The sequence below is a fragment of the Mauremys reevesii genome, linkage group 10 (genome assembly GCF_016161935.1).
Source record: "Mauremys reevesii isolate NIE-2019 linkage group 10, ASM1616193v1, whole genome shotgun sequence".
Classification (NCBI taxonomy): Eukaryota; Metazoa; Chordata; order Testudines; family Geoemydidae; genus Mauremys; species Mauremys reevesii.
In genome coordinates this window covers 28,038,214-28,054,290 of record NC_052632.1, presented here as the reverse complement: position 1 = coordinate 28,054,290, position 16,077 = coordinate 28,038,214, and the positions used below count along the sequence as shown (strand labels likewise).

Sequence of the window (16,077 nt, the reverse complement as noted above, 5' to 3'; positions counted from 1 at the left end):
TACAAGAGACCAGACTTTAAACTTGTGAATTTTTAATATGTTGAATCACGCCCTGATTGTGCATTTGTAATTTTTTTGAGTGGTTACATAAAACATCTGTTCAGGTATCAGTCTAAGTTACAGTAGTCCCACATGCCCGAGTAATTTTCATCCAAACTATGGCTCGGATTTCCAAAAGAGCTTAAGGATATTAGTGGACAAATCCTATTCAACTGGGTGCCTAACTCTCGGGCTTTGAAAATTCTACCTTTATTATTATTTAGTAATAATAAACTGTGTTCAGTATGCACTTCCCCTGCACTGTGCCCACTGCTCCATCTTTGCTGAGGATAATTGAACAGTCTAAATCTCTGAGCAGCTTTGAGCAGCCACTTGCTTTTCCCCAAATATGGAATTGCCAACAATATTTCTCTAAGCTGATGCCCGGGACAAACAATTGTCTGTTTGCTGTGACAGATCTAATATCTCACAACCCAGCAGAGTTAGAAATGGGAGATTTATACCCCCTGAAAGAGGAAAATCTAGCCTATCTTTCTTTGCACTTGCTTCTGGCCCTGGAAATTCCTGATATTTTGGAGTTTAAATTAGTGACATTTTTATATGTAGAAAAGCTATTTTAGGAGGAGGGGAGATTTTAGAAAATCCCTGACCTTGGGTTTTAAGAAGCTGCTGTTTGTCTGTATTGCAGCCTTTGTTTCAGAAAGGTGATAGACTTTTTTTTCATGAGTAAAAGTAAAACATTATTTATTATTTGTACTTGTGTCTGAATTTGGCTGAGAGTTCATACAAGGCGTTTCACTCATACGGTATGTTCTCCCCTGAACTCAGTTAACAAGTATCACAAAAGCCACTATGAAGGAGTAACATGTGAAGGATATCACTGACTCTGTTGTTCTTACTCACACACAACTGACTGATCAGTCTTTAGTGTGTTCTGTTTCCCTGCTCATCCTCCCCTGTACAGGTGTGCTGCAGAGGCTTGGCAGAAGACTTCACTCTTACCCTGTACCCATTTTCTGGTTGCATGAGAGCAGCTTCAGGCAGCCTGCTACCACACTGGAGCAGTGCTGGTGGAACTGGAGATGGGGAAAATGTTATCTTTCTGAAAGGTTTACAGATCAGGGCTGCAGCCTGGAGTAGCATGTATTGCTGCAACATGAGGTCCCAAGTCTGGAAGCAGGCTGGCTCTGGGGGTTCAGGTAGTCCCACAACTGCATTACATGAACTTGGAACCCCACCTCAAGGCTTTTGGTTCCAGGTGGGGGAAACATGGACGGAGAGGAAGTATTCAGTGTGGCTTCCTGAAGGATTGTTCCTGTACATCTTAAAGGTATTAAGAGAGCTGGCAAATTACTTTTATTATAGCACTGAAATTTTTTTATATAAATAATGGACAGTTGGGGAGCTACAAGAAGATTGGAGCAAGGCATATATAGTACAGTAACTCTTCACTTAACGTTGTAGTTATGTTCCTGAAAAATGCGACTTTAAGTGAAACGATGTTAAGCGAATCCAATTTCTCCATAAGACTGGGAGGGAAGAGGGTTAAATTCCAGGGAATCTTTTTTTTTTTTTTTTTTGCCATGCCGTACAGTACTATAGTTGGGAGGTTCCCCTGCCTTACCCCACACAGGCACCGCCCACTGGCACTGGAGACAATGAGGCAGGCAAGGAGGCTGAAGGTATTGTAGGCTAGGAGAAGCACGTTGCACAGCAGCAGTGGCAGCTTCCCCTACTCTGCAAGCACCGGGACAGGGAGCTCAACCCTCGGCCCATCCACGTCCCCTCTTCCCCCAAGCTCCTACCCTTAACTTGCCTCTTCTCCTCCCCCCCTCCACCCCCTTTACTCCACATCCTCGCTCCTCTCCCCACCCTCCTGCCCGTGGCAATCAGCTAGCTTGCAATATTCAGAGGGCAGGAGGGTGGGGGAGAAGCGAGGACTTGGTGCGCAGGCTCCCCTCTCCCTCCCCTGCCTCCTGCCTGCTGCAATCAGCTGGTTTGTGGCATTCGGGAGGGATGGGGAGCCTGCACGCCAAGTCCTCGCTCCTTCTTGCTCCCTCCTGAATGCCGCAAGCCAGCTGATCGCCATGGGCGGGGGGGGGGTGTGTGTGAAGGCACTGATCCGCGGGGTCTGCTGGTGGGTGGGAGGTGCTGTGGGGGGGGTAGGGGAGCTGATAGGGGTTCTGCTAGTTGTGGACAAAGCAGGCAGCCAAATGACGTTCTAGCAAAGCATTGCACAACTTTAAATGAAGCATGTTCTGTAATTGAGCGGGGACGTAAGATCGAAATAACATTAAGCGAGAAGATGTTAAGTGGGGAGTTACTGTACTAATGTACAGTAGAGGGAAAAGGAGAGATCATGGCAATTACCATCTTGCAGGGGTAACATCTGTTCAGTTTGGCACCTCTACTAGAAAGCTACTAACAAATTGAAAAGAAAGTTCAAAGAAGAGCATAAACCTGATTACAGTTCCGAATGAAGCAAGATTACAAGAAATCACTTGGCAGTATCTTCGCCTGAAAACTTAAGAGGGCACATGTTTAGAGTGTACATACCAAGGAGAGAAAAAGGAATAATTTAAAATACCAAAAGGGGATATAACTAGGAATAAGGGTATGACAGTAAGAAAAAATTCAGTGTAGACATCCTAGCTGTGGGGTAATCTCCTGAGGGCAGCAGAGGAAAACCTCTTCTGTTGGTGCATTTACAATTAGACTGGATAATACTAGTTAATATACAGTAGGAAGCAACCCTTCTCTGTGGGAAGAGGGACTAAATGGCCTAATCGATTACTTCAATTTGTTGAATCTGTAGACAGATGGATTTAGGTTAGTGGAGAAAGGTACTAAGGTCACCATGTGTTTCACATTCTCCCCTGACATATGTGCAGGGGAGGAAATAAATGTTATAAGAACTCTAGATAATTTTAACTGCAAACAAAAGGTCATAGTGATAAAGAAAATGAAGCTCCCACTATCTCTTGTCAGGTTCTTCCTTCAGGCAAATACATATTACACAAGGGACAACTGAAGTCTTGCAGGGAGAGTAACAGACATGGTTAGAGCACAGGATTTGGAGCCAGGGACCTCTGACTACATAGGTCATCTTAGGCTACGTCTACATAACTCTGCATTTAGAACTGGGGGCAGGTGTGTGGGGCTGAATGGCAGCACATGCTAGTGTGCTGTATGGTAACTTCTCCGTGTGGATACTGTGGGTGTGAACTAAAAGGTACATAGTTTAAATTAACGTAGTTCAGTTTAAAGAGGTCTATGTAGACCAAACTGCGGTGCTATGTACACGAGCCCTCAGACTTGCCTTGGGCAAATTAAAATCTGTTTTCCCAGTCTGCAAACTGGGAATTATGCCCACTCAGGCCTGGTCTACACTAGGACTTTAATTCGAATTTAGCAGCGTTAATTCAAATTAACCGTGCACCCGTCCACACCAGGAAGCCATTTAATTCGAATATAGAGGGCTCTTTAGTTCGAATTCTGTACTCCTCCCCGATGAGGGAAGTAGCGCTAAATTCGACATGGCTATGTCGAATTAGGCTAGGTGTGGATGCAAATTGAACTTAGTAGCTCCGGGAGCTATCCCACAGTGCACCACTCTGTTGACGCTCTGGACAGCAGTCCAAGCTTGGATGCTCTGACCAGCCACACAGGAAAAGTCCCGGGAAAATTTGAATTCCTTTTCCTGTCTGGACAGTTAGAATCTCATTTCGTGGTTGGACATCGGGGCGAGCTCGGCAGCAATGCAGAGCTCTCCAGCAGAGGAGTTCATGTAATCTCTGAATAGAAAGAGGGACCCAGCATAGAGTGACCAGGAAGTCTTGGATCTGATCGGTGTGTGGGGCGAGGAGTCTGTGCTTTCGGAGCTGCGCTCCAAAAAACGGAATGCAAAGACCTACGGGAAGGTCTCCAAAGCCATGAGAGACAGAGGATACAGGCGGGATGCAACGCAGCGCCGCATGAAAATCAAGGACCCCAGACAAGGCTACCAAAAAATCAAAGCGGCAAACGGACGCTACGGAGCCTGCCACCACTGCCCCACCAGTGACCATGGACTCTGACGATGGGACAGTGTCGACGGCCAGTTCCTCGGCGATGTTCGCGGACGGGGAAGATGAGGAAGGGTTGTGGAGGATGAGGCAGGCGACAGCGCTTACAACGCTGGTTTCCCTGACAGCCAGGATCCTCTTCATCACCCTCACGGAGATCCCCTACCAACCCTCCCCGGTCATGAACCCGGACCCTGAATCAGGGGAAGAAGCAGTCGGTAAGTGCTTTAAACATGTAAACTTTTATTCTTAAGATAACAGGAATCTGAAGTATGTGTAAAGGAGGTCTCTATATATATGGGGATAGAACAGAAATCATCCAGGGAGATCTCCACGAAGCTCTCCTGGAGGTAATCGAAAAGCCTCCACAGGAGGTTCCTGGGGAGAGCTGCCTTACTGGGCGCTCCGTGGTAGCACAATTTTCCGCGCCAGGCTTTATTGAAGTTTTCTGGGAGCATTGCCTCCATAATACTGGCAGCATAGGCCCCTGCTTTGTGCTGGCTTTCACGCAGCATGCGCTCTCTATCAGGGCGATCTCGCTCGGCGACTCCTGCATCTAATTAGGAAAATTACCATAATGTTACGCCTGGTCCAAAGTATTTTTAAAAAATCTCCGGACAGATGGCGTAGCAGAGAGTCAGCACGCTGCTGCGTGACAAGCGTAACGGAAAGCCAAAGAATCAAATGGACGCTCATGGAGGGAGGGGGGACTGAGGACGCAAGGTATCCCACAGTTCCTGCAGTCTCCGAAAAGCATTTGCATTCTTGGCTGATCTCCCAATACGTGTACGGTCAAACACATTGTCCGCGGCGGTTCAGGGCATAGCTCGTCAATGTACCCCCCCTCCCAAAACCCCAGAAGGAAAAGGAAAAGAAATCGTCTCTTGACTCTTTTAAATGTCACCCTATGTGTACTGAATGCTGCTGGTAGACGTGATGCTGCGGCACTGTACTGTAGCATCCTTCCCCCCCCCCCCCATGGGTGGCTGACGGTGCAATATGACTGATATCTGTCGTCGTCATCATCATCAGCCTTGCTGTAGATGGTGTAGGGCAATACGACTGGTACCCGTCCTCGTCATCAGCCCATAAGTAGACGGCCTGCTAACCGTCTTCATCATAGCAACAGGGGGCTGAACTCCATCAGCCCCCGCCCTTCATGTGTAAAGAAAAGATTCTGTACTGCCTGGACTGTCATAGCAGCAGGATGCTGTTTTCCTCTCCCACCACACTGCTTAATGTCCTGTCTGGACAATCATAGCAGCTGGAGGCTGCCTTCCCCTCATTTCATTTCACTAACAAGTCACTGTTTCTTATTCCTGCATTCTTTATTACTTCAGCGCACAAATCAGGGGACACTGCAACGGTAGCCCAGGAAGGCTGGGGGAGGAGGGAAGCAACAGGTGGGTTTGTTGCAGGAGCACCCCCTGTGAATGGCATGCAGCTCATCATTCCTGCATAATCTGACACGGAGCGGCTGTGCTCTCTGGTTCTCTGAAACACTGGATCTCTACTACACTAGCCCCATCTTCTATGCAGGAATTATTCTATTTTTAGATACCATAAAGGAGGGATTGACTCAGGGAGTCATTCCCAGTTTTGTCTTTTGCGCCCCCGGCTGATCTCGGCCAGGGGCACCTATGACAGCAGCAGAAGGTATAATGCAATACGGCTGGTAACCATCATCACCTTGCCAATTTACAATGGCATGGTAGATGGTACAATATGGCTGATAACCATCTGTGCTGTCATGCAAAAGCAAATGAATGCTGCCGTGTAGCGCTGCTGAATCGCCTCTGTCCGCGGCATCTAGTACACATATGGTGACAGTGACAAAAGGCAAAACAGGCTCCATGGTTGCCACGCTATGGCATCTGCCAGGGTAATCCAGGGAAAACGGGCTCTAAATGATTGTCTGCCGTTGCTTTCCCGGAGGAAGGAATGAGTGACTACATGTACCCAGAACCACCCGCGAAAATGAAATTTGCACCATCAGGCACTGGGATCTGAACCCGGAATTCCAAGGGTCGGGGGACACTGCGATGGGGTGGAACAGGGGCAGAGTTTATGCTTTCCGGATTGCCTGCAGCAGGAGTGCGCACGAGATAGGTGCTGTGCATGCTCTTGTTCACAGACTAGACTGTGTTCATTGTTCGCAAAAATGTATCTTTGCAAGGAATTCACTCCCTTTTTCCCATCAAACAGCTTAGACTGTCTCCAGACCTGCCACAGCATCCCCCTCACAGAGGCTGGCAAAGATTAGGCGGCGAAAGAAAAAGACATGGGACGAGATGTTCACTGAACTTATGGGCTGCTCCCGAGACGAGGCGGACCAGCAGAGCCAGTGGAGGGAGACCCTCTCTCTGTACCAGCGCTCACACAGCGAACGGGAGGAGAGGTGGTGTGAGGAAGACAAGCAGGCGACTCAAACGCTGCTTGGACTAATGAGGGAGCAAACGGACCCGCTCCGGCGCCTTGTGCATGTTCTGCAGGACCGCCGGCAGGAGGACAGAGCCCCCCTGCAGTGTATCTGCAACCGCCCTCCCCCGCCACAAAGTCCCATACCCCCCTCACCCAAAATAACCAGAAGGAGGGGCGCCAGGGGCCGTGAAAACTGTCACTGCACCCCAGCAGAGTGCTCAAGTACCCAAAAGCTCTCATACCCTAAATTTTGAGAAGTCCTTTCCTTCCCGCCTCACCCAAGCCCCTGTCCCAGTTTCATCCCCTAACTGTCTAGTTGATAATAAAAAATACTTTTCTGTTAATTACTGTTTCCATCATGTTCTTTTAGAGGAGACTGTGTTTGAAGGGGGGGAAGGGGGTTGGTAATTGGACAGGACAATCACCTTTACCAGGGTACAGACACGGGGGCAGGATCAGCAGCAGGTCACACACACAGTGCAGTCAGTAGGCACCCTGGTCGGTATGGGAGGTGGTTTGCAGGTTCTGTGTGGGTGGGGGGGGGTACGTGACTTTGTAGCGGGGGAGGGGGGTTACAGATCTCATGCAACGGTCCCTGTCCTGGACCACAGAGCCACGCAGCAGAGGAATCTGTATCCGTCCTCCCCCGCCACAAGGTCACATAGCCCCCGCACACAGAGTCCCAAAAAGGAGGGATGGCAGGCTCAGTTGAAACAACCAGTCCGGCACTGCAGACCGCTCTGGGAGCAGGAGCCTGTCATTCCTCAAGTTTAGAGGCAGTCTTTACTTCACTGCACACCCTACCCAGCACAGTCCATGTCCCAGTTTCAACCCTTTAACGAAAAGTCATCAATAAAGAAACCTTTGTAAAGTTACAGTGGAACATGTATTTTATTTTTAAACGTGTGTTGGAAGTGGGGGAAGCGGGGTGGTTGGGGTATATAACTGCAGAGGATAGTCAACAGTAACTGGGCAAAGAAACAGGGGCAGGTTCAGCTTCTCTGTAAAGAAACTGAACAGTCACAGGTCACACTGCTCGCTGGTACTTGAAGAGTTCCTTGTTGCTGTGCAAGGCACCTGCATAGGGCTTCACGAGCCAGGGCATTAGCGGGTAGGCTGGGTCCCCGACGATCACTATAGGCATCTGCACATCCCCAAGAGTTATTTTGTGGTCCAGGAAGAAACTACCTTCCTGCAGGCGTCTAAACAGACCAGAGTTCCTGAAAACACGCGCGTCATGAACTTTGCCTGGCCACCCGACGTTGATGTTGGTAAAACGTCCCCCATGGTCCACCAGTGCTCGCAGCACCATTGAAAAGTAGCCCTATTTCTCAGCAGCTGACTGTGGAAGAGGTGGACGATAAGGTGCGAGGAGTTGACAACGGCCGTAACTGCCGTGGGCTCCGTGCTCGCAGTGCTGGGGCGCCTGCACTGTCACTGAGCAGAAAAGTGCACGAACAGATTGCCCGCAGGCGCTTTCAGGGAGGGAGGGAGGGCGGGCGTGATTGACGGTTCAATGATGACAGTTACCCAAAACCACCCTCGACACATTTTTTCCCCCAGCATGCATTGGGGGGAAATCCCAGAATTCCAATGGGCAGCGGGGAGTGCAGGAACTGTGGGATAGCTTCCCACAGTGCACCGCTTCCAAAGTCGACGCTGGCCCCATTACTGTGGACTCACACAGTCGAATTAGTGTATTTAGTGTGGATACACAAACTCGACTTCATAACGTCGATTCCACAAATTCGACTTAAGTTGATTCGAAATAGTCTTGTAGTGTAGACATACCCTGAGTTACCTGCTAGGAATGATGTGAGGATTTAGTTAATGTTTGTAAAGTGCTTTGAAGATGAAATATGCTATGTAAATGCTGTCAGATCTGCTATCTAAACTTCCTCTTTTCCCAGAATTTCCCCAACCTGTGTGCGTAAGTCTCATTAATGAATATACCAGAGTATCAGACATGCTAGAGTGACTTTTTTGTTTTATTGCCTTCTGATTTAAATACCTAGATTAAAGCCCGCGGTGCTATCTCAGCAGTAAAATTAGACATGAAGGTGGGTGAAACTACTTTCCTGCTGCCTTTAGCCAGTCAAAGTTTCATTTTGTCTGAAACAATTCTTGCTATATTGAGGTCTGACAGACGGGAGGGTCTTTCTCTGGCAGGTCAACACTTGCCACTTTTATGTCTGTTACTCTTTCTATGGAACAAAATGGTTAATTTTTAAGTGGTTGTTTGAGCTTGTTTGCAAACTGATAGATTCTAATCATTGCCTGGATGAATGCCTGTGGCTTTGCAAAAAGTTGCAGTGAATCACCATAAAAATGATGACTAAGCAATCCAGACAAATTAAATTTGATGTTTCTGATGAGAATGAATGTTTACTTCCATGACAAGGAAATTTCACTGCAAACTAGGGCCGGGTGCAAGAAAGATGATGGATGATTATCTTAATCTAACATGTGGCAGTTTTATATTTATGATAGTGCTGTGTTAACCCGGTGTTTATATATAAATAGTAAGTGTTCAGTGAAGAAACTGAAAACTGATGAATGATTTAGTTGTTTGGTCATATTATAAGCCAGTGCTTTTCTATTATTGGAAATAGATGCAAATATAATTGCCAGAAACCAGTACCTTGTTGCATATTGTTCATAATTTCAACATTATGTAGTTATTTGGTTGTACAGGCAATTGAATTTAATAGGCTGATGCCAAATGGGCTACCCATGGAAAAAGAAATATTAAATACAGAGACATCTGCTCCTGTTTTCTAAGTAACATTGCAGAAACTGAGAACACATCACATTAATACAGATGCTTTTTATTATTTGCTAGTTACAATTAAATTCAGGGTTTTTTTTAATGTGGTTCGTGATGAAAGAGTGAGAAGAACCTCGGAGGAGGGGAATGTTTCAGATTATATAGACCACAGCTGACAGTTACATAGTCCACCACAAACCCTGTTCTGGCTTGGGTTTTCATTTTGTAGTAGTGTATTCAAGCCATATTTGCAAACCACATTCCACTAAAGCCTTCCCATGTTTATAGCTAGCTGTTCAGTAATGTGCTCTGACTGGCTGAGGGGGTTTGCAGTTCAAGCAGACTTTGACTGGAGACAAATATTTAGTTGTTAATCTGTACCCTACACATAATGATGCATGGAACAAAACCATTAATGACAGTTATGTTATTAAGAGGACATCCTTTGAAAAGTAAATGTGACCTAGAGAGAGATCTGTGAGTCATCTTTTAAAGATATGAGATGGCTGCATATTTGTACATGAAAGAGTATAAAAAATTATTCACGACTATTCCATCTTTACCATTCCAAGTGAAATGTTCTTTGGAGTGTGTGGTTCTTGTATTCTTGTTCAGCGGATAGACCAGTGAACAAATTTATTGACAGGAACGTTACCTGAAACAACAAGTTTCAGCAAACATTACAAGATATTTGTGTAAAAAAAAAAAAAAAAAAAAAAAAAAAAGACTTCTGAATATCCATAATCCATAAGTATTTGTCTTGGAAACTTGATTAGAAGACTAAAGGCTCATCCATTAAAAGCAAATAAACTTGTTATGAACTATGTCTAATCAAAATGCCTTAACTCTTGAATTTCAAATATGAAATACTCAACCCAGTACTAAAAGGTCTCCGTCATGACCCTGGGCCATACAGAGGAATTAGGAAACCCATTACTGCCCTGCGCAGGCTCTCCTCATTGCTAGACACTGCACATGAGGAAGAACAGGCCTGGGTTATCTGCTGCTCCTCATGCCATGCAGGTGAGTGGGGAATAGGCTGTGCAGCTGCGAGAAGTAAGCTGCTCCAGTGAAAGCTGCGTCATCTTATTTCTCTCTCTGAACAACACAGAAGAAGATTAATAATCCAGTTCCTGACCTGCTTCTGAAGTTGTAAGGTTGCAATCCAGCCCGTAGCAGATTGCATTAACAGAAAAAGAAGAGGATGCAGTGCACTTTTTCAATAATGCAGCTTTCTTGTCCTCTTTGGTTTTACTGCTTCTGTAAAAAGTTCAGTCTGAAATGTCACATAAGCCTCAATCCACCACATGCGATCACTATTGTTCAGTCACAAGCAGGGGAGAAACAAGCAGAGACATCTTAGTCTCTGTCACAGAACAAAAATGTAACTCTGATCTTTTGTTGTCTTTTAGTCACTGTGTGGTAAGTGACTTGAGGTTTTTTTTATTTAACTAATTTCCCCTCCCATCTGACTTTGCTGTTGATGTGGAGGAAAAAAATAGTTTTCCATCTCCACGCTTCTGAACTTTGCACTGAGCAGCATTTTCCACCATGGAGGCCAAAGGGAAATTCAGCCCTGTCCAGAAAGTCCAAAAACAACTTTTAGTCTGAAGGGTTGATGGTTCTAAGAGGGATGCTACCTCCTGTGCTAGCAGAGTGAAGCAAATGTCTGACATAGCATCTGAATAAATATAAATTAATCAGCTCTCAGTCAGCGTGGGTTCAATTTCCATGAGGATGGAATGAATGGCTTTTAAAAGCCAAAGTAGAGCTTTCCTTTATATTGCAGTGTAATTTCTAGTTACCCTAATTCTGTCCATCTGTGTCCTCAGGTTCCCCAGAGGATAGAAGAACAAAGTTCTGAAGACAGCAGTGCAGGAATCCCAGGCATATGGGGCAGTTGGGGCCCCTGGTCTGCTTGCTCTCGAAGTTGCAGTGGTGGAGTGATGGAGCAAACCCGGCCCTGCCTCCCAAGCTATTACCATGACAGGGCTTATTCTAGACCGGGGCAACAGTACCCAGCCTTGGAAAGAACTCTTGCACCCCAGCATTCCCACCATCGTGAAGATCCATTGACCTCTTATTCTGGCCATGTCATCTCTGCCATCCGTACATCCGTGCCACTTCACAGAAACGAGGAGCAGCTTCAGAGAGGTCTTTGGGCTTCAGTTTCCTCCACCAGCCGCAATGACAGCCATCTGCACAGAGGAACATTGAGAGGCAGCCGGCATTCTCAAAGGCACAGAACCAAGCCAGAGAGGAGGTACTGTTCTTGCACGTGTAATTGATTCCATAGCTTGGTGTGAATGGTGTGTTTGAAGAATGTGTCTCTTCATGCCAGATATAAAATTAATTGATGGGCAAATCTCAGGGAAGAATAGCATGGGTCTGTAATATCCACAAACTGTTTTGGAGGGCTGTCTAAGAGAGAGCTTGTGATACTCTGGGTACGTCCAGACTATCCGCCGTATCAGCAGGTAGCGTTCGATTTATTGGGGATCGATATATCGCGTCTCGTTGAGACGCGATGTATCGATCCCCAAACGTGCTCCCCATCAACTCTAGAACTCAGGAGTGGCGGTAGCGGAGTTGATGGCGGAGCCACGGCCGTCGATCGCATGCCGTGAGGATGGGAGGTAAGTCGGAATAAGATACGTTTTCAGTTACAGTATTCCCATAGCTGAAGTTGCGTATCTTACATCGACACCCCCCTCCCCCAGTGTAGACCAGGCCTTAGTGTGTTATACTTCAATATCTGCTGTTTATGTTCTAAAACCAAAAATGAGTGTGATTATTTTGCCTGCAGGCAAAATAAAACTGCAAGCTATTTTAATATCTCCGCTTAAAATATAATTTTGTGATCTAGTAATTTCCCCCCATGATCCATTACCCTTTGCCAACCTCATAGTAAACCTAGTAAAGGATAACTGTGCTATGCCCCTCAGGTACCAATCTCATCAGCCTATTCTAATTAGAACTTGTTTTGTCGTCCCTTCTCTTTTTCATATCCCTTTTGCTTTTTCTATAGGAAAAACTGATTTTTTTTTAAAGTAAATGAACCTTTTTTTTTTTTAAATGCTCACCTTGACTAGCCCTTATTTTAATATCCACTGAAGTCAGTGTATATCATTTTAACAATTCAATCTCTAACAGCTCCCCTCTTCTGATTTAATATTAACTCTATGTTCCTGTCACTCCCCAAAGACAGAACTTCATTAGTTCATGCCAGAATCTCAAAGCTTAAAATATAGTTGAGAATGCACTTACCCTCAAGCAACCTGTGGCCATGCCCACCTTTTGAGGCCTAATTTCTTGGGTAGACCTGCGATCCTGTGCTACCTTGTCAAAGTTTGCCTTTCTATGCTCTGTTTCTTTGCTCCTTCAATTTCAACTGGCTTGCTGGTTGAGAACCCTTGCGCTTACCCTGAGATAAACCCAGCAATACACACGTGGCTCTCCATTTCTGGGGGAAAGGGGCTGACTTGACAGCTTGCAGGAAACTCTCTCCTGTCAAACAGCAGCAGCATACTTATTCCCCCTATGTTTGTCTCAGTGAGGTCTGCACATCAAAGCTTACTTGGAACCAAACTAGGTTCAGATGCTGACATTTCTAGTTCTGGGCAATTTCACTTTATTCTTGTTTCTCCCGAAATATAGAAATTAAAGACATAAAATATATGAATGTCCCTGAATCAGCAGTGCAAAGCCATTCTAAAACTGTCTGTCTGATCCAGCTTGTGGGGGGGCCTTCCCTGCCCAGGTGGAATCCTCTGGTGGGGTACAGCTTCTGTAGCATTTCCGCTATCAACCTGCTGGACTTGTCTGGTGTTTTCCTCTCCACTCTGGCTATCCCTAGCTGTGGTAGCAGCTCCTGGGGGCAATTGGCGGCTGGCGCAGCTTAGAGCAGCCTCTGCAGTTGGAAAAGGAGATGAACAGAACATTTAGGAGAGGAGAATGGGCAGAACTCAGTATTGAACATTGTGAAGAAGTTAGGATACAGTACAACAGCCTTGTAATATGGAATCTTAAAATGAGGATAAAGCCTAATTCAGCTCTGCTTTCCTGTATGATGGCAGTCCTCTCGGTTTATGTTGGGGATTTTAATTTTTTTTACACTTCTCTAGTTATGATGCAAATCTGTGTACAGATGTATAGAAGTTTTTCCAAGGAGGAAGTCTTGAAAAGAGAGTGATTGATATTGAGATGTTTAAGTCTTATTTATGTAACAAATTATTTCTTTCTTGTGTAAAATGGTCCCTTGTGGCTTTAGAGCCTATTGTGTTGTGTAACTTTTGAGATGTTTTGCCGGTGACTGTAAAGACACTAGGAATTTTTTTAAAATTTAAAATGAAATGGATTGGCATGGCAGGCCTAATATGTGTTCTTAATTTTGTGAAGTCCAGAGGTCAAATGTTTGTTGCAAGGGAGGGTACTGTATTTGGTGGGTAGAAAATGAATTCCAAATATTAATGAGCTCTACATACGATTTATATACTGTAAAATTTGTTCTTCAATAGCCCATAAAATGGGGAGGTATAAGAAACTGTCCCAAGTCATTCAAAAAAGTCTGTATTTTAATAATGTAGAGAATTAGTTCAAAGTTTTTGGAATATTTATAATTACTGTTTTCAGATTTATATATGATCCATAACTTTAGTAGATTTCTTTAAAACAATAAAATAGGAATTAAGATTTGTGACTGAGAAGAGTTAACATCTGAAAGCATAGTAAGATGAAATGGGACTGCTTCCAAGTCAAATATATTCCACGAGCAATGGGTGTCCTTCAAAGAAGCAAACTACGTTTGTACCTTTTGGAAAGAAGTGGAAAAGTTCTCAGGCAGCCAACCAGGAAAGTAGAGAAATCAGCAAATGTGAATGGTCTCTTAATGCAATTGAGAATGTAGAAACACTGAACTATAAATGGCTAATCGGGTAGAGTTAGAAAATGTAAATGGCGGGGGCGAGGGAGTGGAGAGCTTAGCCCAAATTTTGACCTACTTTAAAATTTTAACTGGATTCCTTTTTGGAAGGGACGAATAAACCAGTTTGGACCTTAGTGCTCGATTGTGGCTCTGGTTGTATTGTGTATATGTGGGGAGAGAGGTGTACTGCTCCAACAGGAATACCTAGAGCAGTGTTTCCCAAACTTGGGATGCCGCTTGTGTAGGGAAAGGCCCTGGCAGGCCGGGCTGGTTTGTTGACCAGCCGCATCCGCAGGTCAGGCCGATTGCGGCTCCCACTGGCCGCGGTTCACTGCTCCAAGCCAATGGGAGCCGCTGGAAGTGGCGGGGACGTACTGGCCTAGATAAATTATGCATGTGAAGACAAATGGCAAGTATAATGCCTATAGGAGGATGCGCAGTAGTTGCTGCTGCTGCGCATCCTCCTATAGGCATCTCTTCTACAGCTATAGATGGCTTGCCAACTACAAAACCAGTTTCTCCTCCCTTGGTGTTCACACCTCAACTGCTAGAAGAGGGCCTCATCCTCCCTGATTGAACTAACCTTGTTATCGCTAGCCTGCTTCTTGCTTGCATATATATACCTGCCCCTGGAAATTTCCACTACATGCATCCGACGAAGTGGGTATTCACCCATGAAAGCTCATGCTCCAAAACGTCTGTTAGTCTATAAGGTGCCACAGGACTCTTTGCTGCTTTAACCACCACTGTGCTTTGTTATATATAGGTTTACAATCCGTGGCCAGCGTCTCCACTTGCTTCTGGGGTACCGTAGAGTAATAGCAGCAGCCAGTCCTCCCTACCTCTGCCTTCCTTAATCTCTCTATCTCCTTCAGGAACTTCCTGTTTGCTTATATAGTCCTAGCTTCTGGGGAGTCTTCCACGCTGTTAGCCCCTCAGCAAGATCTCCACTCCATTAATTGACCTCCTCTGCCAACTCCTTGTCTTTCAGTCGGAACTCAATTAATGTAAACTGGTGGGGAATTGAGTGACAAGGTGCTGAGTTAGTTCCTGAGTCAGCACATGCTGTTACAGGACATCATTGCCATTTATTGTTCTGATGTTAGCTCTGTTCCCTAGGAGAGCATAGAGGGGCTTTTCAGTTAAGCATTGTTTTGATTAGAGCTAGTCAGCAAATGGAATTTCAAATTGGGATGAAAAGTCATAATTTATTGTGGAATGAAGATTCCAAAAATATTTTCTTTTGGAAAAACTGCAAGAACCTTATCAAAACTCATCCCTCCTTGCTATTCCAGGTGTATTGCGTATTTTTGTAAGTAGTGAAATTGAAGAAGGAATACTACCATAATAGGTACTATGTGTATAGTAGGTGTGTGCAGGATTAAACCTTCTGTGGTGGGGAGCAAGCAAATTGCCTAGCACAGACTTAAGTGCTATAAAAATAACAGAACACTACTGGCCATCATGTACAGCCCCCAGCTAAAACCTCTCCAACACATCAACAATCTACAACCTATCCTGGAAAACAATCCCTCACTCTCACAGACCTTGGGAAGCAGGCGAGTCCTTGCTTACAGACAACCCCCCAACCTGAAGCAAATACTCACTCACCAGCAACTACACACCACACCACAGAAACACCAACCCAGGAACCAATCCCTGTAGCAAATCTCGTTGCCTACTCTGTCCCCATATCTACTCTAGTGACACCATCAGAGGACCCAACCACATCAGCCACACCATCAGGGACTCGTTCACTTGCATGTCTACTAATGTGATATATGCCATCATGTGCCAGCAATGGTCCTCTGCCATGTACATTGGCCAAACCGGACAGTCCCTACGTAAAAATATAAATGGACTCAGGAATGGTAACATACAAAAGCCAGTAGGTGAACACT

General features: G+C 45.4%; 1 protein-coding gene across 7 annotated transcripts in view; it reads left to right on the top strand.

The window, feature by feature from the left end:
- Positions 1–16,077, top strand: part of THSD4 (thrombospondin type 1 domain containing 4) — a 606,703-nt gene that overhangs the window by 61,989 nt on the left and 528,637 nt on the right. For all 7 annotated transcript variants that reach the window (XM_039492160.1, XM_039492156.1, XM_039492157.1 and 4 more), the window contains one exon: positions 11,085–11,515. In XM_039492160.1, coding sequence (XP_039348094.1) covers positions 11,199–11,515 — 317 coding nt within the window. In that variant the 5' untranslated portion in view covers positions 11,085–11,198. The remainder of the gene's footprint in view (positions 1–11,084; positions 11,516–16,077) is intronic.